Source organism: Protopterus annectens, chromosome 13.part0, assembly GCF_019279795.1.
Source record: "Protopterus annectens isolate FY-2018-M chromosome 13.part0, PAN1.0, whole genome shotgun sequence".
In the NCBI taxonomy this organism is placed as follows: Eukaryota; Metazoa; Chordata; order Ceratodontiformes; family Protopteridae; genus Protopterus; species Protopterus annectens.
The window spans coordinates 1,276,110,426-1,276,133,527 of NC_056747.1; the positions used below are offsets into that span (position 1 = coordinate 1,276,110,426).

The window sequence follows — 23,102 nt, forward strand, 5'->3', positions numbered from 1 at the left end:
TCCATACCTGGATGATTGTCTAATTCAGGCAGAAAGCCAGGACATACTTTTGAATCATCTGGCCTTTGTTTAAAGGGTATTGACTTGTCTGGGGTACACCATAAACGAAAATAAATCACACCTGGTACCCTGTCAACAAATTATATTCCTGGGAGCAAGCTTGAATACAACTTCCCAGATAGCTTTCCTCACGCCAGAGAAACGGACTCATGTGACAACCTACTTCAAACAAGTGGCCACAAAAACCCAGTTATCTGCAAGGCAAATACTGCAAGCCTTGGGGTTCATGGCCTCCTGCATTCTTCTAATTCCATATGTAAGGCTGCATATGAGGAAACTACAATGCTATCTCAAAAGCCTATGGTGTCAACATTCACAGGATCTAGAAGCTGTGATTCCTGTCATACCTTGCCTACGCCTAGAGTTCCTTTGGTGGGCAGAGGCTTGCCACCAAAACAAGGGACTACCATTCACACTACCACCTACCGCCCAAACCTTAACAACAGACGCATCAGACTATGCATGGGGGGCTCACCTGGCAGGGAAGTGCATTCAGGGCAAATGGAACCCAAGTCAAATGCACCTAAACATAAATCAAAAGGAAATGTTAGCTGTACAGAATGCCCTGACAGACTTCAATTACCACATTCTTCCAGGACAACTAATGGTAAAGACGGACAACACCACGGTCATCTGGTACATAAACAAGCAGGGGGATACACACTCTTACCCTCTCTGCAGACTAGCCATGGCATTGTGGAACACAGCCTTGAGCTACCAAGTGGATCTATAAGCTCAGTTCCTGCCAGGAAAACTAAATACACTGGCAGATGGACTAAGCAGAACCCTCACGGACCCACATGAGTGGAAACTGGAACCAAGGATTTTCAACATGTTGACAAGCAAATGGGGCAGCCCAGATGTAGACCTGTTTACCTCCCCCCAGAACCATCAACTGGAAAAAAATTTGCACAAGGATTCCCCACAAACTAGCTTGGAAAGTGGATGCTTTGTCCTTCAGCTGGAAAAAACTATCAGTTTATGCCTTTCCTCCTCTGCCTCTGCTCTACAAGGTACTACTTTAAAGATCAAACAGGACAAGCCAAGGACGATTTTAATTGCACCAGACTGGCCACGCCTACACTGGTACCCCCTCCTGCGCAGTGTGTCACGCTTGGCCCCATGGCACCTGCCACAGACTCCTTCCCTGTTGTCTCAGCAGGAGAACCAAATTCTGCACCCTCACCTGCAAACACTGAACCTAGCATCCTGGCTAATTACCTAATCTCTCCTTTACCACCCCTCAGTAAATCAGTGATGGATATCATTTTAGAGGCTTGGAGGCCTAGTACTAGAAAATCTTATGCTGCAAAATGGAAAAGATTTTGTACCTGGAACCAATCTCAAAGGATGAGCGCAGGAGTGCCCATTTTACCTCAGATTCTACAATATTTGACTGAGATGCTTCATAAGGGCTTTTCCTCCATCAAAATTCATGCCTCAGCCATTTCAGCTCAGAATAGCACAGAGCCTCCCCTCTTCTCTCACCCACTGCTCAAGCAGTTCCTCAGAGGGGCCAAAAATTTAAGGCCACCCAGGAGAGCTCCAACTCCAGCCTGTGACCTTAACTTTATCTTGGAGAAACTCACTCTTCCTCCTTTCGATGCCAGCTGTTACTGCAGATTTAAAATTCCTTTCCTGGAAAACAGCCTTACTTTTAGCAATCACTTCTGCAAGAAGGGTATCTGAGTTACAGGCCCTTATGGCAGTGGAGTCTTTCATCACCATTCATGCGGACACGGTGTCCCTCAGAACCAATCCCTCCTTCATGCCCAAGGTTGTATTCAGTGTGGCTCTTAATCAGTCCATTCATTTGCCTACCTTCTTTCCTAACCCACAGAACATAGGGGAACGGATACTGCATTCCTTAGATGTGCACAGACAACTTAGATTCTACTTTGACAGGACTAAACCTCAAAGGAAATCTGAACAACTGCTGGTGGCATTTGCTGCAGGGACAGAGGGGAAAGCTATTTCAAAGCAATCCATTTCTAAATGGATAGGCCACTGTTTTCACTTCTGCTGTAAGCACCATGGAAAACCTATCCCACAGGGCATCAGATCCCATTCAACCAGGGCTGCATCTACCTCTACAGCCTTTCTCAGGGGGCGTCCCTACAAGGGGCATCCTAGAAGCTGCTACCTGGAGTTCTGTACATACTTTTACCAAGCATTATCATTTGCCAATTTTCTCTAAATCCAGAGCTGGTTTTGCCAGTGCAGATTTAATTGCTTACTATTGGGCTACTGCAAGCAGATAACCCAACATCTGCATTTATGGTAAGCAGTGTACACTGTACTGTTCTTGCTGCCCTGTAGGTGTGTGAGTGCACGATTTTATATGGAAGCCTTTGTCTTGTAAACTCCTCGGAATAACAGTAGCTGTCCATGGGGTCACTGTTCCACTCCTTGTAGATGGCTGCTGAGAGTAATATGTGACAGATAGGAAGAAAGTGTTTACTTTTGGTGGTCCACCTTATTCCGATGGGAAGTCTTGGGGTGCAATGTGCTCCACCTGTCCTAGTGTGAGAATTCCCTAGCAGGGGCCAGAGGGCACACAAATGCTGTTGGGAGTGGAGACTCAAGATGTAAATTTGGCAGTATGGTCAGTTGTCAGTGCTTGGGGTGTATAATGCATTATTCAGTGAAAGTAACAGGCTCAAAGAAGGTATCTGTCATGTTAGTTTTTTTTTTTTAGCTATGGAGTGGTTTAAGTTTACAGAGTGCCAAGAGTGTATGTTTATGTTTGAGATGGGAAAATGAGAAAAGAATGCAGGTGGGGTGGGGGGGGTGGCTTCTCTGTCAGAAAGGTGGTGTTTTACTTTTATCCATTTGTTCTTATCTGTTTTCATAATTATTTAATTCACATATTTATTTACAGTTTGATAGCCAGATATGTGAGCTAGTTGAAGCCTTTTTCAGTTACATCTGTACAGTAACAAGTATTCATAAGTACAGTTCAATACAGCAACTAAAATACAGAAAGTTGAATAAGAAAGTAAAAAATCTAAGTATTTACAAAATTTGTAAAGCAGTATAGGTAGGATGAATATTTTGTAGACGAGTAAGCTTGCCCAACTTTAGCCAGTGTCTCGAAAGCAGGCACACCTGGGTTCTTTCTGCAAATATGGCCTAAGAAAGATTCTTTTTAAATGTTGACACTTTTTATGTTGGCTGGTAGTTTTTTCTCCTATTCTTGACTAGGCTTTTTCTCCAGTAGTAAGTTTATACGTAGGTCATGACCAGTGAGAGGGAATTTTCTTGGCCTCTGCTTTACTAAATGGGTTTAAGATAGTAGTCATGCATTTGCAGTTCAACTTATCTTCTGCAAAAGTAGGAAAGAGTCATGTTAGAACTTGCAAGTGCATGATTTGTTTGCTTAAGCAGCATACTCCATGCGCCACTGCCATTTCAGAGTGGGATGTCAGAGCTGTGTAGCCTGCTGTCCATACTTCATTAAACACTGCTGCTGGGTCTGTTTCTTTTTGAAGCCAGACAGGTTTTAAAACCACTATCTTTCAGGACTTCATGAGGAAGTGCAGATGTATGAAAACCAAAACCTTGCAGGGTAGTAAGCACAAGGCAGAAACACAAAATGCAAAGTTATAAGATGTAGTTTTCACCCCTTCCCCAAATCTGTTCTGCTCTAGTTCCTGTATCATTGCCTATTTTTTCCTCACCCTTCTCTGGCCTCAGTGCTGAAGTCCAACAGTGGCCTGCTTTCCTGCTTGTGACAGTTTTGTCAGTAGGATCTGTCTTTCTGTGTGTATTGTCACAGTGTGTGTGCAGAATTAACATTGTTTATGTCCCATTACTCAGTTATTTCAGTACGGGCACAATGTGCAATGTTCATTAGTGCTCACAAATGGATGCATGCATCCACAGAGCTCAGGAGGTTAGTTATGTCTGTAAATTTATATCTCTTTCCAACGACTCCTTTCAGGTATTTATAGAGGAAACTGCAACAGCAGAGTTCCCTCCATTCTGCAGGGGGCAATCACTAACTTGGTCTCGGCAAAATGTACTCGAAAAATTCACTTTTGTTAAATTTAAAACTGAAAAAACAAAGCCCACTTGCTTCCATGAATGACACCCTACTGTAGTGTTAGGAGAGGAATGTAGAACTGAAGGGAGCAAGAACAGAGCTTGAGACTGCCTCTGAAACAGAAGTCTTAAAGCAAAACTAGATGGAAATATGAAGTAGAGTTTGGGATGTATGTTTAGTACTAAAACATTCCGGGATCTAGCTGCAGATTCAGTAAGGGAAAGCAGTATCCAAAGGAATGGATCATCCTCTGCGACTCGTTGAACTAACACAGCAGGCGTGAAGTTCTGCTTACTGATCCAAACTTCTTGGGTTATGTAGTGCCTAACAACTAATCCGTAATTTACCACACTTCTGTCCCACTCCAGATATTTGTTGATATATAAAATGCTTGGACAGTCTGGTAGATGAGTCCAAGGCATTGTTTTTATTTTTGTGGGAAACTCAAACTGAAAGTCATAATTTCTCTGAATGGTAGATCTGATGCTGTTATTTTCATTTCAGATTCAACCCTTGGGTCTGACTCAGATGCTTTTTCCAGCTCATGGAACACTAGAACTCTCAAGCTCCTCCCTTGACTGTGATGCGCTAGTCCCCTACCGTACCTCAGATCTTGTTTGCTGCCTTTGCATACGGGCATGGTCACTATAAGCTCTCAAGTATTAGTAGGGTTTGTGAGTACAAGTAGATTTTTTGCCTCAGCTATTTATCTCTTTTTTTTTAGAAATACATTCTACGTATCCTCCCTTGTTACTCTACACTATGTTTAGTGTAATTCTACATTACCATAGTTGGCAATGCCTTTATCTCTTTTCCCCTTTTATACATTTTAGGTATATCCTTCTGTTACCATTGTTGGTAATACTTTTCCTTTGTTCTTTCCTATCCATATTTTTCAAAAAAAAAAAAAAACTTTTCTTCCTTGTTGTAGTTAGAATATGGCTGAAAAGCCCTCCAGTTTTTATAAATGTAAAGCCTGTGACCATAAAATTCCTCTCTCTGATGCACACACTGTGTGTGTATATTGTTTAGACCCAGCACACTTAGATTCTGCCTGTGACATATGCAAGGCTTTCAACCCTACATCTTTAATTGATAGAAGAATTACATTCATTTTTGATAGAGTTACTTCCATCAGAATCTTCTGATACATCACCTGGGACTCAAAGCCTTAAAAACTTGACGAAAAAGAAGCTAAGAAGCGTTTCCCGGATCCTACAAGTTTCTCGACACTGAGTTCGGAACTGCCTCTTAACATCTCAAAACCTTTGGATCCATATGTAAAGTCTTCCAGATGTCCTTCAAGGATGCATCTGCAGTCATAACATATGGGTTGTCCTGCCTCAGGCAGCCCCTCGGTCGGCCAGATTCCAAAGTCTGGGTCCGGCGTCGGCTGATGTCACCTCCTCCCCGACGTCAGAGCGGCTGGGGTATAAAAGCGTCAGCCGACGCCATTTTCCTTAGTCTTTCTTGCCGCGCGGTGCCCGTCGGTCAGATCCAGAGATTTCAGCTACCGAAAACTTCGAAAAAAGCTAAGTACCCCGTTGGGGACTCTTTCTTGCCTCAGCCGATGTCAGACAAAGTAAATAATTGTTTAACTTGTGGGAAACAAATACCTCATAAGGATTTCCATTCTTACTGCCTTCCTTGCTTAGGCCCAGACCACGACGTATCAGCTTGTTTAGCCTGTGCCTCCTTCAACCGACGGACTCTTAGACGTCGGTCGGAGTTTGCAGAGGAGTTTTTTTGAACCGATTTTGCTTACAAAATGCCATCGGAGACTCCAACTACGCATTTGGTCAAAAAACGCAAGGAAAAGGACCGACACTCGCGGCCCGCGGTTTCGGCTGAAACCACGGTTAGGCCTACCGCGAGTGTTCCGGTTTCAGCTGAAACCGAGTCCACGGCTATTCCTACTACCAAAACCATACCTCCGACCACCGAGGCCAGAGAGGCCCCGGCCGAGTCGGCTTCAGAACTCCCTACCGAAGCTAGTGCTCAAGAATTGTCCGGCACCATACCTTTGGACATTTCTACTCCTGCACGTGGGGCAGCTAGGCCCCCAGCTTCTATGTCTATTAAGGCCTTCTCTAGGGCAAAGGCTGCCAAACTTTCTAAAACTTTGCCTACCAAATCAACTTCACAGAGGCCTTCCTCCAGTTCTCAGATCCTCAGTCTTGCTGAGGACCTCATTTCCTTAATTAGGGGATCCCAACCTCACCCAGACAGGGCCTCCCAACCTCCTCCAGACAAAAGGCACAGGACTGATCCCTCTGAACCTCTCTCCTCAGATTACTCCTTGGATGGATCTGATTTGTCAGACCATTAGGAAGGGGCCTACTCGCCTTATGAGGATTCAGATGCAGAAGATTCTATTCCTTCGGCCTCCCCACCAGAAGAATTTTCCTTTGGGGAGACTTTACACTCCATGAGGGAGCACTTTCAATGGCAGGGTCAGGATTTCTCTGATTCTAGAAAAAGATTAAGGACCTTTTTACATTTGCCCCAGCATAGGCCCTTAGCCATACCTCCTGTTCTGACTGTTATTGATGATGTGTACAATGATGTCAGTACTGCTCCTGATTCTCTTCCCCCGGCCCCTGCCAAACCTGACAGATATTACAGGGTCCCGGATTCTCATTTCCACCTGTACAAAGCCCATGCTGCAGACCCAGAAACTATTTCTCAGGGCCCTAAAGGGGTTGCAGCTGCTACTGCTAAGAATCCCCTACCCTCTGAAGGAGAGTCTAGAGCATTAGAGAGATGGGGAAAAAAGGTATATACATCTTCTACTCTTTCTGCCAGGGCATTAAACTGTCAATTCCATATGATCCAGCACCAAGAATTTTTGTTAGATCAGCTCAATAAAAAGCTTTCTGCTCCTGAACCGTTAGACCGTAAATCCCTTCAGGATTTGGTACACAACTCTCAGCAGGTCAGTAATCATTTCTTAAAATGTGGCTATGATGCACTGGAGGCTTCATTTAGATCAGCTATGACTGGAGCAGTTATTCGTAGGCATGCCTGGCTGAAGGAGCAATCTTTGCCAGACCATGTCAAGGCTAAACTACTCGATGCTCCAATGGAGAAACAAAGTTTATTTGGCTCCCCTGCACAGGAGATTCTAAAAAAGGTGGAAGAAAAAGCAAAATCTGTGCAAACAGTAAAGGAATTCCTGCAGGTCCAACCTCCGAGGTTCAGCAGAAACTGGCCTACAAAGAATTGGTCCTTTCCAGACACCTCCAGAGCACAGAGGGGCAGGAACAGACGTACTAGAGGCAGAGGTCAATCAAGAGGTGCCTACAGAGGCCGTCAGTGGCAGCCTGCAAACCCGAGGAGTGGTGCAACAGCTACAACTACTACCACTACTACAGGACAGACCCAATGACTTGACTCTGATTCTGCCCACCAGGGATCAACTGGAAGCACACTTGGGCGGAAAGTTGGCTTTATTCTCGAAAAACTGGCATTGCATTACAAAGGAAACATGGACATTGCAAATAATAGACAAAGGATACAGGTTTCACTTCCATTCCTTGCCAAAGAGAGGCGGAATGCCAAACCTTCCACCAAACCAGAAGGTAGAGGCTTTAAGACAAATCAGCAAGTTAATTCAGATGAAAGCTATAGAAGGGGTACCACCTACAGAACAAGGCCAAGGATTTTACTCCAGACTATTCCTTGTGCCAAGAAAAGAAAACAAATGGAGGCCTATACTCGACCTGTCCACACTGAACACTTATCTCGTTGTGCCAAAATTCAAAATGCTGACCCTACAGCAACTTCTTCCCATGTTGGGCAAGGAGTCTTGGCTGGTGACTCTAGATCTCAAGGAGGCATACCTGCACGTCCCTATTCGACCAGATTGCAGAAGACACCTCAGATTTCTTGCAGGATCAGAGCATTATCAATTCTCAGCATTGCCCTTTGGCTTATCTACTGCGCCCAGAGTATTCACGAAATGCCTGGCATCAGTAATTGCACACTGCAGACTTCAGGGAATTCAAATTTATCCATACCTGGACGACTGCCTACTGCAAGCGGACAGCAAGAAGAAGTTGTTAAAGGACTTGGCATATGCCATACACCTGCTACAAGCCTTGGGATACACAGTCAACATCCAAAAGTCAAAACTAGTACCATCCCAAAGGATAACCTTTTTGGGTGCGGATCTGGACACAATCACTCAGATGGCTTTTCTCACAGAGGAAAAACAAAAACAACTTCCAGATTCCAGATTAAGTTGGGAGGGTGGCCTAATGGGTGTTGGTGTTATTACAAACACAAAAGTGGGTTTGAGACTCACAGGAGGATTGGCTAGGCCTTAAAATGGCTTGCAGGGGCAGTAGCCTAGATGCGTATATGCTGAAATATATGAAAATATAAATATGAAAAATATGAAAATTACTTCATGACTCTGACAAGACAAGCTCAGCTTACTGCAAGGAAAGTCCTGCAGGCCCTGGGTTACATGGCATTCTGCATAATTTTAATTCCACATGCCAGGTTGCATATGAGGAAACTACAATGGTACCTAAGGAATGTATGGTCTCAACACAGTCACAGTCTAGAAACCATGATACAAATCATTCCATGCCTTCAAAAGGAATTCCTTTGATGGGCCCAGGCCTGTCAGTCCAACAGAGGGTTGCCTTTCAACAAACCAAAAACAAGGCAGACCATCACCACGGACGCCACAGACAGAGGATGGGGAGCACACATGGAGGACAAACGTATCCAAGGCCTATGGTCTCAAGGGCAGCTAGGCATGCACATAAACCAAAAGGAGATGCTGGCAGTAAGGCATGCAATCGAGGCATTCAGACCCTTCCTCCAGCAAGGACACCTGTTAATACGGACAGACACCACCACTGTCATGTGGTACATAAACAAACAGGGAGGCACACATTCCTACCCTCTATGCCGGATGGCTATGGATCTGTGGAACCTATGCCTGAATCTCAACATCCAGCTACAGGCCAAATTCGTACCAGGAAAAGAGAATACTCTAGCAGACAGCTTAAGCAGAACTACCATGGATGCACACGAATGGATGCTGCATCCAGACATCTTCAAACTCATAACAAAGAAATGGGGAATCCCAGAGATAGATCTCTTCGCCTCCCCAGTCAACCACCAACTGAAGAAATTCTGCTCAAGGACATACCACCCACAAGCCTGGAGGGTGGACTCTCTCTCTTTCAGCTGGAATGCCCTAACAGTATATGCTTTTCCACCTCTCCCATTGATGTACAAGGTTCTGCTGAAGATCATGGAGGAACAGCCAAAAGTTATACTAATAGCTCCGGACTGGCCAAGGCAGCATTGGTACCCGATACTGAGAAGCATGTCTCAGGCACACTCATGGTCTCTTCCCCTATGGCCTCTTCTTCTAACGCAGAACAATTTCAGGACCTTGCATCCCAACTTGAAAACACTGCAGCTAACTGCCTGGAAGATTCCTTAAAGCCCAACAACACCGTTTTATCTCAGAGGGTGAAGGACATTATCCTGGAGGCTCGCAGACCTTCCACAAGAAAGGCATACTCAGCTAAATGGAAGAGATTTCTCATTTGGAGCATATCAAAGGGCACAGATGTCACACTGGCAAACCTAGCACACATCCTAGAATACTTAGCAGAATTGTTCCACAATGGCCTGTCTTATTCATCCATTAAGATTCATGCTTCAGCAATTTCAGCAGAATACAATATGGATCCACCTATCTTCTCACACCCTCTTCTCAGACAATTTTTGAGAGGGATCAAAAATGTTAAACCTCCAAGAAGACCCCCCCCTACCTGCATGGGATCTCAATTTTGTGCTGGAAAAACTAACACTACCTCCTTTTGAACCAGCAGCTTCAGCAGACCTCCAGTTTTTATCTTGGAAAACTGCACTCCTTCTGGCAATCACTTCAGCAAAAAGAGTATCTGAGTTACAGGCATTAATGACAGTGCAGCCTTTTCTTATTTTTCACCAGGATAGAGTGTCACTGAGAACCAATCCTACTTTCATGCCGAAGGTGGTGTCTAGGGTATCCTTGAACCAAGCTATTCACTTGCCTATGTTCTTCCCTAACCCACAGAACAAAGGGGAAAAACTTTTGCACACCTTGGATATACACAGACAACTACGCTACTATTTGGACAGAACTAAGTCTAGCAGAAAAACTGACCAACTTTTTGTAGCATATGCAACTGGGGTACAAGGAAGAGCAATTTCCAAACAGACAATCTCAAAATGGAGAGGAAATTGCATTCGATGTCCTTCAAGGATGCATCTGAAGTCATAACATAAGGGTTGTCCTGCCTCAGGCAGCCCTTCGGTCGGCCGGATTCCAAAGTCTGGGTCTGGCCTCGGCTGATGTCGCACTTTCCCCGACGTCAGAGCTTTTGGGGTATAAAGGCATCAGCAGACGCCATTTTCCTCAGTCTTTCTTGCCGTGCGGTGCCCGAAGCGGAAGTTGTTCGCAAGTGCCGGTCGGTCAGATCCAGAGATTTCAGCTACCGAAGACTTCGAAAAAAGCTAAGTACCCCGTTGGGGACTCTTTCTTGCCTCAGCCGATGTCAGACAAAGTAAATAATTGTTTAACTTGTAGGAAACAAATACCTCATAAGGATTTCCATTCTTACTGCCTTCCTTGCTTAGGCCCAGACCACGACGTATCAGCTTGTTTAGCCTGTGCCTCCTTCAACCGATGCACTCTTAGACGTCGGTCGGAGTTTGCAGAAGAATTTTTCGATCCTTTTGCATATAAAATGCCGTCGGAGACTCCGACTCGCATTTGGCCAAAAATGCAGGAAAAGGACCGACACTCGCGGCCCGCGGTTTCGGCTGAAACCACGGCTAGGTCTACCGCGAGTGTCTCGGTTTCAGCTGAAACCGAGCCCTCGGTTCTTACTACGACAGAAACCATACCTCCGACAACCGAGGCCAGAGAGGCCCCGGCTGAGTCGGCTTCAGAAATCCCTACCGAAGCTAGCGCTCAAGATTTGTCCGACACCATTCCATTGGACATTTCTATGCCTGCACGTGGGGCAGCTAGGCCCCCAGCTTCTATGTCTATTAAGGCCTTCTCCAGTGCTAAAGCTGCCAAACTTTCAAAAGCTTTACCTGCCAAATCTACTTCTCAGAGGCCTTCCTCAAGTTCTCAGATTCTCAGTCTTGCTGAGGACCTTATCTCCTTGATTAGGGGTTCCCAATCTCACCTAGACAGGGCCTCCCAACCTCCACCAGACAAAAGGCCTAGGACTGAACCCTCTGAACCTGTCTCCTCTGATTACTCCACGGATGGATCTGATTTGTCAGACCATCAGAAAGGGGCCTATTCTCCTTATGAGGATTCAGATGCTGAAGATTCTATCCCTTCGGCCTCCCCTCCTGAAGAATTTTCCTTTGGGGAGACCTTGCACTCTATGAGGGAACACTTTCAATGGCAGGGTCAGGATTTTTCTGATTCTAGAAAAAGATTAAGGACATTTTTACATTTGCCCCAGCATAGGCCCTTAGCCATACCACCAGTGCTAACTGTATTTGATGATGTGTATAATGATGTTAGTTCTGCACCTGATTCTCTTCCCCCGGCCCCTGCCAAACCTGACCGATATTACAGGGTCCCGGATTCTCACTTCCACCTGTACAAAGCCCATGCTGCGGACCCAGAAACTATTTCACAGGGCCCAAAAGGTGTTGCAGCTGCCACTGCCAAGAATCCCCTACCCTCTGAAAGAGAGTCTAGAGCATTAGAGAGATGTGGTAAAAAGGTTTATACATCTGCTACTCTTTCTGCCAGGGCATTAAACTGTCAATTCCATATGATACAGTACCAAGAATATTTGTTAGATCAGCTGAATAAGAAGCTTTCTTCTCCTGAACCTTTAGACCGTAAATCCCTTCAGGATTTGGTACACAACTCTCAGCAGGTCAGTAATCATTTCTTAAAATGTGGCTATGATGCACTGGAGGCTTCATTTAGATCAGCTATGACTGGGGCAGTAATTCGTAGGCATGCCTGGCTAAAAGAGCAATCCCTGCCAGACCATGTCAAGGCTAAGCTCCTAGATGCTAAAATGGAGAAACAAAGTTTATTTGGCTGCTCTACACAGGAGATTCTAAAGAAAGTGGAAGAAAAAGCAAAATCTGTGCAAACAGTAAAGGAATTTCTACAGGTCCAACCTCTGAGGTTCAGCAGAAACTGGCCTTCCAAGAATTGGTCCTTTCCAGACACCTCCAGAGCACAAAGGGGCAGGAATAGACCCCGAGGCAGAGGTCAATCAAAGGGTGCCTATAGGGGCCGTCAGTGGCAGCCTGCCAACCAGAGGAGTAGTGCCACAGCTGCAACTACAACCACTAGCACAGGACAGACACAATGACTTGACTCTGATTTCGCCTACCAGGGAACAACTGGAAACTCCCTTGGGCGGAAAGCTGGCTTTATTCTCAAAAAACTGGCATTGCATTACAAAGGACACATGGACATTGCAAACAATAGACAAAGGATACAGGTTTCACTTCCACACTTTACTAAAAAGGAGCAGAATGCCAAACCTACCACCAAATCAGAAGCCAGAGGCTTTAGGACAAATCAAAAATTTACTTCAGATGAAAGCTATAGAAAGGGTACCATCTATGGAACAAGGCCAAGGATTTTACTCCAGACTATTCCTTGTACCAAGAAAAGAAAACCAATGGAGGCCTATTCTCGACTTGTCCGCACTGAACACATATCTCATTGTACCAAAATTCAAAATGCTGACCCCACACCAACTTCTTCCCATGTTGGGCAAGGAGTCTTGGCTGGTGACTCTAGATCTCAAAGAGGCATACCTGCACGTCCCTATCCGACCAGATTGCAGAAGACACCTCAGATTTCTTGCAGGATCAGAGTATTATCAATTCTCAGCATTGCCCTTTGGCTTATCTACTGCACCCAGAGTATTCACGAAATGCCTGGCATCAGTAATTGCACACTGCAGACTTCAGGGAATTCAAATCTACCCATACCTGGACGACTGCCTAATACAAGCGGACAACAAGACAAAATTGATAAAGGATTTGGCCTATGTCATACACCTGCTACAGGCCTTGGGATACACAGTCAACATCCAAAAGTCAAGACTAGTGCCATCCCAAAGGATAACCTTTTTGGGTGCGGATCTGGACACATTAACTCAGATGGCTTTTCTCACAGAAGAAAAACAAAAACAACTTCCAGATTATTTCATGACTTTGACAAGACAAACTCAGCTTACTGCAAGGAAGGTCCTGCAGGCCCTGGGTTTCATGGCATCCTGCATAATCTTGATCCCACATGCCAGGCTGCATATGAGGAAATTACAATGGTACCTAAGGAATGTATGGTCTCAACACAGACACAGTCTAGAAACCATGATACCAATCATTCCATGCCTTCAAAAGGAATTCCTGTGGTGGGCTCAGGCCTGCCAGTCCAACAGAGGGTTGCCTTTCAAGAAACCAAAACCAAGACAGACCATCACCACGGACGCCTCAGACCTAGGATGGGGAGCACACATGGAGGACAAATGTATCCAAGGCCTATGGCCTCAAGGACAGCTAAACTTGCACATAAACCAAAAGGAGATGCTGGCAGTGAAGCATGCAATCGAGGCATTCAAACCATTCCTCCAGCAAGGACATCTGCTGATAAGGACAGACAACACCATGGTCATGTGGTACATAAACAAACAGGGAGGCACACATTCCTACCCTCTATGCCCAATGGCAGTGGATCTGTGGGACCTAGGCCTGAATCTCAATATCCATCTGCATGCCATATTTGTACCAGGAAAAGAGAATTCACTAGCAGACAGCTTAAGCAGGACTACCACGGATGCTCATGAATGGATGCTGCATCCAGACATCTTCAAACTCATAACAAAGAAATGGGGAATGCCAGAGATAGATCTGTTCGCCTCCCCACTCAACCACCATCTGAAGAAATTCTGCTCAAGGAAATACCACCCACAAGCCAGGAGGGTGGACTCTCTCTCTTTCAGCTGGAATGCCCTAATAGTGTATGCATTCCCACCTCTCCCATTGATGTACATGGTTCTACTGAAGATCAGGGAGGAACAGCCAAAGGTGATACTAATAGCTCCGGACTGGCCAAGACAACACTGGTATCCGCTACTGAAAAGCATGTCTCAGGTGAACTCATGGCCTCTACCCCTATGGCCTCTTCTTCTAACGCAGAACAATTTCAAGACCCTGCATCCAAACTTGAAAACTCTGCAACTAACTGCCTGGAAAATTGCTTAAAACCAAACCAAACTGTCTTATCTCAGAGGGTCAAGGACATTATCCTGGAGGCTCGCAGACCCTCCACAAGGAAGACATACTCAGCTAAATGGAAGAGATTCCTCATTTGGAGCACATCAAAGGGCACAGATGTCACAGTGGCAAACCTAGCACACATCCTAGAATACTTAGCAGAATTGTTCCACAATGGCCTGTCTTACTCTTCCATTAAGATTCATGCTTCAGCAATTTCAGCAGAATACAATATGGATCCTCCTATCTTCTCTCACCCTCTACTCAGACAATTTCTGAGAGGGATCAAAAATGTTAAACCTCCAAGGAGACCCCCTCTACCTGCATGGGATCTCACTTTCGTGCTGGAAAAATTGACTCTACCTCCTTTTGAACCAGCAGCATCAGCAGACTTACAGTTTTTATCTTGGAAAACTGTATTCCTTCTGGCAATCACTTCAGCAAGAAGAGTATCCGAGCTACAGGCATTAATGGCAGTGCAGCCTTTCCTTATTTTTCACCAGGATAGAGTGTCTCTGAGAACCAATCCAACTTTCATGCCAAAGGTGGTATCCAGGGTATCCTTGAACCAAGCCATTCATTTGCCTACGTTCTTCCCTAACCCACAGAACAAAGGAGAGAAACTCTTGCACACCTTGGATATACACAGACAACTACGCTACTATCTGGACAGAACTAAAACTAGCAGAAAAACTGACCAACTTTTTGTAGCCTATGCAACTGGGGTACAAGGAAAAGCAATTTCCAAGCAGACAATTTCAAAATGGATAGGGAATTGCATTAAGCTTTGCTACTCTTTTCATGGAAAGACAGCTCCTGAACATATCAGGCCTCATTCCACAAGGGCCACAGCCACCACTACAGCTTTCCTATGAGGGGTGGCTACCAAGGACATTTTAGAAGCTGCTACTTGGAGCTCCGTGCATACATTTGCCAAGCATTATAATCTACCTTTATACTCCAGATCCCGAGCAGGCTTTGCAACTGCAGTTTTACAGGGGATCTTAACTACACCATCCTTATCTTAGTACCTCCTCCCCCAGTTTGGCTATGGTATTCTACCCATATGTTATGACTGCAGATGCATCCTTGAAGGACATAGTACAGTTTTGTACCTACCATAAATGTAGATGTCCGATAGGTATGCATCTGCAGTCAGGATTACCCACCCTCCTTCCCCTCTGTGGTATTCCTAGGGTGCTTACCCCTCTTTCAGCTAGCTGGGGGAATCTGTTATGGTGTATTTGTTTGTTTGTTTGTATATATGTATATATATATTTTTTGCTACTGTTTGGAACATTCAATATTTATCCAAATTTAGCCTTCCTAGTGGGCACCTGACATCTGGGGCAAGAAACACTGAGGAAAATGGCGTCGGCTGATGCCTTTATACCCCAGTAGTTATGACGTCGGGGAAAGTGCGACATCAGCCCAGGCCAGACCCAGACTTTGGAATCCGGCCGACCGAAGGGCTGCCTGAGGCAGGACAACCCATATGTTATGACTGCAGATGCATACCTATCGGACATCTACATTTATGGTAGGTACAAAACTGTACTTTCAGTGCTCCATTCTCTACCAAACATTGTCCATTCCCATAAAACTGTCTTCGATATGCAGGAATTATTTGTAGTGGTAGATGCAGCCAGACAACCTATTTCTAAGCAGATCCTTTTCTCTCCCCACCCCAATAGCCACAGTGACCACAATGGCTTCCCAGTGTGAGTGGTGGGGCATTACCGAGGTAAGGTAGTTCAAGGTATGTGGTCATCCATTGAGACCAATGTGAATGTCAGTGTCCTAGAGATGAGAGCAGTCCTTCTAATGTTGCAAGCCTTTCAGGACATTCTCCCTCTTGGGATGATTGCACAATACGTCATTATTCTAGTACATCAGCAAACAAGGAGGAACACGTTTGCACCCATTGTGCAGGGAGGCCATGAGAGTTTGGGAATGGGCAATATCTTCAGACCACTTTCTCGCTGTAGCACGCATTCCGGGGAAAACCAACGTCATAGCAGACAGACTCAGCAGATCTATTCTGACTCCTCAAGACTGGTCCCTCAATCAGTCAGTAGCAAACAAGATTTTCAACCATTGAGGCCAACCTTGTTGTGACTTCTTTGCCTTTCCCCAGAACTTCAAGTGCAGCAAGTGTTATGCTCAGATACCCCTAAAGGGGGAATTACTGAGGGATGCTCTGGTTCACGGTTAGTCCCTGGATCTCCTTTATGTTTACCCTCTTCTTTCTCTTATCCTGAAGTTGCTAGAGTAAGCCAGCAGGTTGAAGAGCACAGTAATCCACATTGCCTCATGACATTGTGCTGCAGCCATCTGGTCTAAGACTCACACCTTTGTCTGTCATAAACTGGGTATTATTTCTAGGAGCAGGGCATCCTTTGGCTCGCCCGTGCTTTAGCCCGGGAGTTACGTAGCTGGGGACTCTGACCCATCAGTGAGGAAGAATGAAGAGGACAGCATCAGATTTAAAAGTTACGCACGTATCATAACTAGGTGTCTGTGTTGTCCATTTTCATTCTTCCTCACGTCCCTCCCAGTCATCCCCTGTCCTGGTGCCTTCTAGAAGTACTTGGAAGAAATTTAGAACCCTTAGGTTCTGGGTTTGAGCCTCAATTCCTTTCTATTTTCTGTATTATTGCTGTAACCTGTTGAACTATAGGGCAGTAAACTCGATCTGGGGAGTTAGAGAAGGTGTGATGTATTATGGGAAGAGGGAGGAGCTTGAGACTCCGAGCTTAAGTCTGGAAGAAGCGGCTGAGTCAGATCCGATATTGGATCCGAGGCCCATCAGTGAGGAAGAATGAAAATGGACAACACACATACTGAGTTATGCTAAGTACATAACTTTTATTTTTTGATGTCTGTGGGGGTCTAATTAAAACACACTTCGGGGTAAAGATTGCAGCAGCAGTGGCTTGTTTGTACACCACTGTAGCTCAACAGCTGACTGAAGTTGAACATTTCTGATGTGAACCAAGTTGCAGGTGGTGGGAAGGCACTGCCTCTCAAAGCTCCTCTTTTGGCATAGGCATGCAGTTGTATTCTCATAGGAGGCGGAGTTTTTTTAGGGCTGGTAAGCACATTAGTGAAAAACTAGAAATAAGTTTTGTTCCTATCTTAACTCTCAGTAGTTTAACAGTGTAACTGCCAGAGACAGCAGGGTTCATGTCTGAGTACCTACAGAAGGTTAGGCACAGCCCAGAAGCTAAATTAAGTTAACTCCAACAGGATGGATCATTTGAGCTGAAACTGTTTTTCTAGTGCAGTGTTTTATCTTATCCTAGACAGTGTGTTTACACCTGGTAGTAGTTTTATGTATGCTTGGTACAAGGTAATGGTGCACTGTAATAAGGGCATCCTTGTACATCTGTGAGGTTAGTACCATTGTTTACACATTTTAAAGTATTTATACTACTAGTTTATTTTTACCTTTTTTATATGTTCTTGTATTTCCTGGGTTACTTTTGAAAATTAGTTTAACCACAGAGCATATTTTCTGGTGGTTGTTTCTGAACTAAAAATAAATACTTCTACACGGTATGTTTAAAGTAATTTACAATGGGATCCAGTAATTTAAAAAATGTGAGTGTTGTCCTGCTGCAAAGTTATTACTCTGGTACTTTTCACATTCAAGTTCTGAGTGTATTTTTGAGAACATTGCACTGAGGCGATGTCCATGGATAAGTTCATAGTCCAACTCATAAAGGTCTTGCTTGTTTGCTTTTGGATTTGATGCCCATATAAATGTTCTGATAACTGCAAAGTTTCTCATGCATGCCTCAGACTAGAAGACTTCACTTGATAGTAAATGCTACTGTAAGTATACAGAAAAAAGTAGGGCCATGAAAGACGTAAAACGGTAAATATATATGCCACAGCTGTGCATTAATTGTTTTCTAACCTTTCATTAATTTCTTTTTTCCTCCTAGTTTGTAAAACCTGCATCGTACATTACCTGGAAAGCAACAAATTCTGTCCCATGTGTGATGTCCAAGTGCATAAAACAAGGCCACTGCTCAGTATCCGGTTAGTACTCATTTTTTGCTCACAGCCTTTTGGGAGACCGAGATTAGTATGTACAGCAGAGATATGCCTAAGTCATAGACAGTCTTAACAAGTGATTTCACCGGCAAAGTTCTATGCTGGAGGGGTTGCAAGAGCCTGATGCAAAGGTGCAAAGCAAAAGACATTTTTTTCTTCTTTCCCTCTTATTCTAATTAGGCAAGCCGGCTGCTCTTACTGGTATCTCATTTACTGCCCTACCTTGCCATTCTCTTCCCTTTGATTTACTGCCCTACCTTGCCATTCTCTTCCCTTTGATTTACTGCCCTACCTTGCCATTCTCTTCCCTTTGATTTACTGCCCTACCTTGCCATTCTCTTCCCTTTGATTTACTGCCCTACCTTGCCATTCTCTTCCCTTTGATTTACTGCCCTACCTTGCCATTCTCTTCCCTTTGATTTACTGCCCTACCTTGCCATTCTCTTCCCTTTGTTACCCCCTCGTTTACTTTTGCACTTGTTTCAGTTCTACTTCACTTCCTTCTTCCGTCATTAACCTACTCGCCCCACTTCCAGTCCTTCTCTGTCCCCCTTTACTGTATGCCTGCTTATCTACTGCCACATAGCAGATTTATCGTTAAGATGATGGTATGCTGCTATCAAAATGTAGCATAATCGATGCTTCACAGGTGTCATGGGGATGTTTTACACTAGTTGTTTGATTTATTTGCCATTTATGAAGCACTTTGCTGACTATCTTGTTTATTTTCTCTTTCTCTGTTTAACTTTCATCGTGTGCCTTTACTGAATGTTTTAAGCAATATGTCATTGCTGTAATGTATACCTAAAGTACAGGAATATGCAGTTTTAACTGTTATGGTGTAGATCATGGCCATAAAATGTCCTTTAGATCAGCCTTCTGCCTAGATAACAAACAAGTATTTCCCTGCTCTGGAAGGAGAAGAGAAATAAGGTTTTGGGTTAATGTTGCAAAGTCTGATTGTTTTGGTAATAAAAAAAAAACAAGTAATATCTGTGGTATCCCCAAAGTCTCAAACAACCCACTAAACAAGTGTAGTGGGTCTAAAAACAAAACAGTGTAAGAAACTTCTCTGTGTGGAAGATTTTCAGTCCATATATCTCTAGTTAATCACTGTATGTACACTCAGAACTTGAATGTGAAAAGATTTGTATCCAAGTCAATATACTACATGGCTGGAAATATATAAACCTCTGACCATTTGGCAATCTAAAATATATATAAACATATACATATACACTTTGCATGTAAAAATCAATTGTAGAAATCATATTCTATTTTCATAACCTGTTGTTAACAAAGATTGCTTCTAGACTTCTTCAGGTCTGTGTACAAGAACCCTAAAAACTATCTATAAAAATATTATTGTATAATTAGTTAGTATTGTTATTACACATCATTTTGAATAAAGTGGAAAAAAGAGAACAAGAAAAAGAAAAAATAAGAAAAAAATGTATGATGATGGAAACAAAATATACACTTAAATTAGAACTGATTTAAAATTGTATTTAAAACCAACTGGTAGAATAAAATAAAATTAGTCATGTAAACAATGTGGCAATTTTCTAAGTTCCAGTGCACTTTTAATTGAACAGTAGTAGTTTAGTCCAGGCTTCCTAAAAGAGTTCAGCTTTAATAGCCACATGAGTTCATGTTTCTCCAGAATATTCAGGATGTCTCCTTCAAGATCACCCATGTCTATGCGATCCAGGATCATCTTCCACACAGAGATGTTTCTTACACTGTATTGTTTTGCTAATACTTGCAGATACTATAGTGCAGTAAACTTTTTAACAGTTTTAATAAGTGATTTATAATGGTATGATGTCATTACACTGCAGCTGTGCTGCATTTATGAATATTGTAGTAATTGTGTGACAAATAGAGCAAGTGTTTCCTAGGCTGTTGGTAGACATACATTAAAAAGCCCATATTAAATATACTGTAATATAGTTTCACAGTAACCAAATTTATGCTTTACACAAGATGGGTGGGAGAATAGGTAATTATTACTTAAGCTTTCTAAAGACTTACAGTAGAAGAAAGTGACACAGCTAACTAAATGTACAGCTAATTGTACAGATAACACAGGCTAGGAAGTGTCAGAAGGGTTTCTAATGGAAAATACAGTGTTACAGAACAAACTGGCTGGGTGTCTGCCATTTTCATACATTATTTCCAAAGAAGATGAGGATCAGATGATTTGAAATTTAAAAATAAAGCCAATCAAACTTAGAAACTGTGAAATTCAGGACACAGCTATCCATTCATTTTTTCTGAAGCAGAAATAATCTGAACTTTAGAGGAAGATGATGTACTAATTTTGCTAACTTCTAATCAATTGTGGAAAATGTTTCCACATGACAGAGGCACAGTTTATCAAAAGCTTTTTCTTGTCCACAGTTTAGCCAAAAAAATGTTTTTCTTAATGTTAAGGGCATTCTGATTTTGAATTATTTGTTGGTAATAGTAAAAAGCAACTCCAGGTATGTGTGCAAGAGTGTAACAGTACTCTGAATGAAGCACTGTGAATGTTGTGTTCCCAGCAGTCATTAGTAAAAAGCAACTCCAGGTATGTGTGCAAGAGTGTAACAGTACTCAGAATGAAGCACTGTGAATGTTGTGTTTCCAGCAGTCATTAGTAAAAAGCAACTCCAGGTATGTGTGCAAGAGTGTAACAGTACTCAGAATGAAGCACTGTGAATGTTGTGTTCCCAGCAGTCATTAGTAAAAGCAACTCCAGGTATGTGTGCAAGAGTGTAACAGTACTCAGAATGAAGCACTGTGAATGTTGTGTTCCCAGCAGTCATTAGTAAAAAGCAACTCCAGGTATGTGTGCAAGAGTGTAACAGTACTCAGAATGAAGCACTGTGAATGTTGTGTTCCCAGCAGTCATTAGTAAAAGCAACTCCAGGTATGTGTGCAAGAGTGTAACAGTACTCTGAATGAAGCACTGTGAATGTTCTGTTCCCAGCAGTCATTAGTAAAAAGCAACTCCAGGTATGTGTGCAAGAGTGTAACAGTACTCAGAATGAAGCACTGTGAATGTTGTGTTCCCAGCAGTCTTTAGTAAAAAGCAACTCCAGGTATGTGTGCAAGAGTGTAACAGTACTCAGAATGAAGCACTGTGAATGTTGTGTTCCCAGCAGTCATTAGTAAAAAGCAACTCCAGGTATGTGTGCAAGAGTGTAACAGTACTCAGAATGAAGCACTGTGAATGTTGTGTTCCCAGCAGTCTTTAGTAAAAAGCAACTCCAGGTATGTGTGCAAGAGTGTAACAGTACTCTGAATGAAGCACTGTGAATGTTGTGTTCCCAGCAGTCATTAGTAAAAAGCAACTCCAGGTATGTGTGCAAGAGTGTAACAGTACTCAGAATGAAGCACTGTGAATGTTGTGTTCCCAGCAGTCATTAGTAAAAAGCAACTCCAGGTATGTGTGCAAGAGTGTAACAGTACTCAGAATGAAGCACGGTGAATGTTGTTCCCAGCAGTCATTAGTAAAAAGCAACTCCAGGTATGTGTGCAAGAGTGTAACAGTACTCAGAATGAAGCACTGTGAATGTTGTGTTCCCAGCAGTCATTAGTAAAAAGCAACTCCAGGTATGTGTGCAAGAGTGTAAAAGTACTGAGAATGAAGCACTGTGAATGTTGTGTTCCCAGCAGTCATTAGTAAAAAGCAACTCCAGGTATGTGTGCAAGTGTGTAACAGTACTCATAATGAAGCACTGTGAATGTTGTGTTCCCAGCAGTCATTAGTAAAAAGCAACTCCAGGTATGTGTGCAAGACTGTAACAGTACTCTGGATGAAGCACTGTGAATGTTCTGTTCCCAGCAGTCATTAGTAAAAAGCAACTCCAGGTATGTGTGCAAGAGTGTAACAGTACTCTGAATGAAGCACTGTGAATGTTGTGTTCCCAGCAGTCATTAGTAAAAAGCAACTCCAGGTATGTGTTCAAGAGTGTAACAGTACTCTGAATGAAGCACTGTGAATGTTGTGTTCCCAGCAGTCATTAGTAAAAAGCAACTCCAGGTATGTGTGCAACAGTGTAACAGTACTCAGAATGAAGCACTGTGAATGTTGTGTTCCCAGCAGTCATTAGTAAAAAGCAACTCCAGGTATGTGTGCAAGAGTGTAACAGTACTCTGAATGAAGCACTGTGAATGTTCTGTTCCCAGCAGTCATTAGTAAAAAGCAACTCCAGGTATGTGTGCAAGAGTGTAACAGTACTCAGAATGAAGCACTGTGAATGTTGTGTTCCCAGCAGTCATTAGTAAAAGCAACTCCAGGTATGTGTGCAAGAGTGTAACAGTACTCAGAATGAAGCACTGTGAATGTTGTGTTCCCAGGAGTCATTAGTAAAAAGCAACTCCAGGTATGTGTGCAAGAGTGTAACAGTACTTAGAATGAAGCACTGTGAATGTTGTGTTCCCAGCAGTCATTGGTAAAAGCAACTCCAGGTATGTGTGCAAGAGTGTAACAGTACTCTGAATGAAGCACTGTGAATGTTGTGTTCCCAGCAGTCATTAGTTAAAAGCAACTCCAGGTATGTGTGCAAGGGTGTAACAGTACTCAGAATGAAGCACTGTGAATGTTGTGTTCCCAGCAGTCATTAGTAAAAAGCAACTCCAGGTATGTGTGCAA

The 23,102-nt window shown here is 43.4% G+C and overlaps 1 protein-coding gene across 2 annotated transcripts in view; it reads left to right on the forward strand.

Moving 5' to 3' along the window:
- The window catches only part of PCGF2 (polycomb group ring finger 2), a 718,202-nt gene that overhangs the window by 349,984 nt on the left and 345,116 nt on the right, over window positions 1-23,102 (forward strand). For both annotated transcript variants that reach the window (XM_044055286.1, XM_044055287.1), the window contains one exon: window positions 18,349-18,445. In XM_044055286.1, coding sequence (XP_043911221.1) covers window positions 18,349-18,445 — 97 coding nt within the window. The remainder of the gene's footprint in view (window positions 1-18,348; window positions 18,446-23,102) is intronic.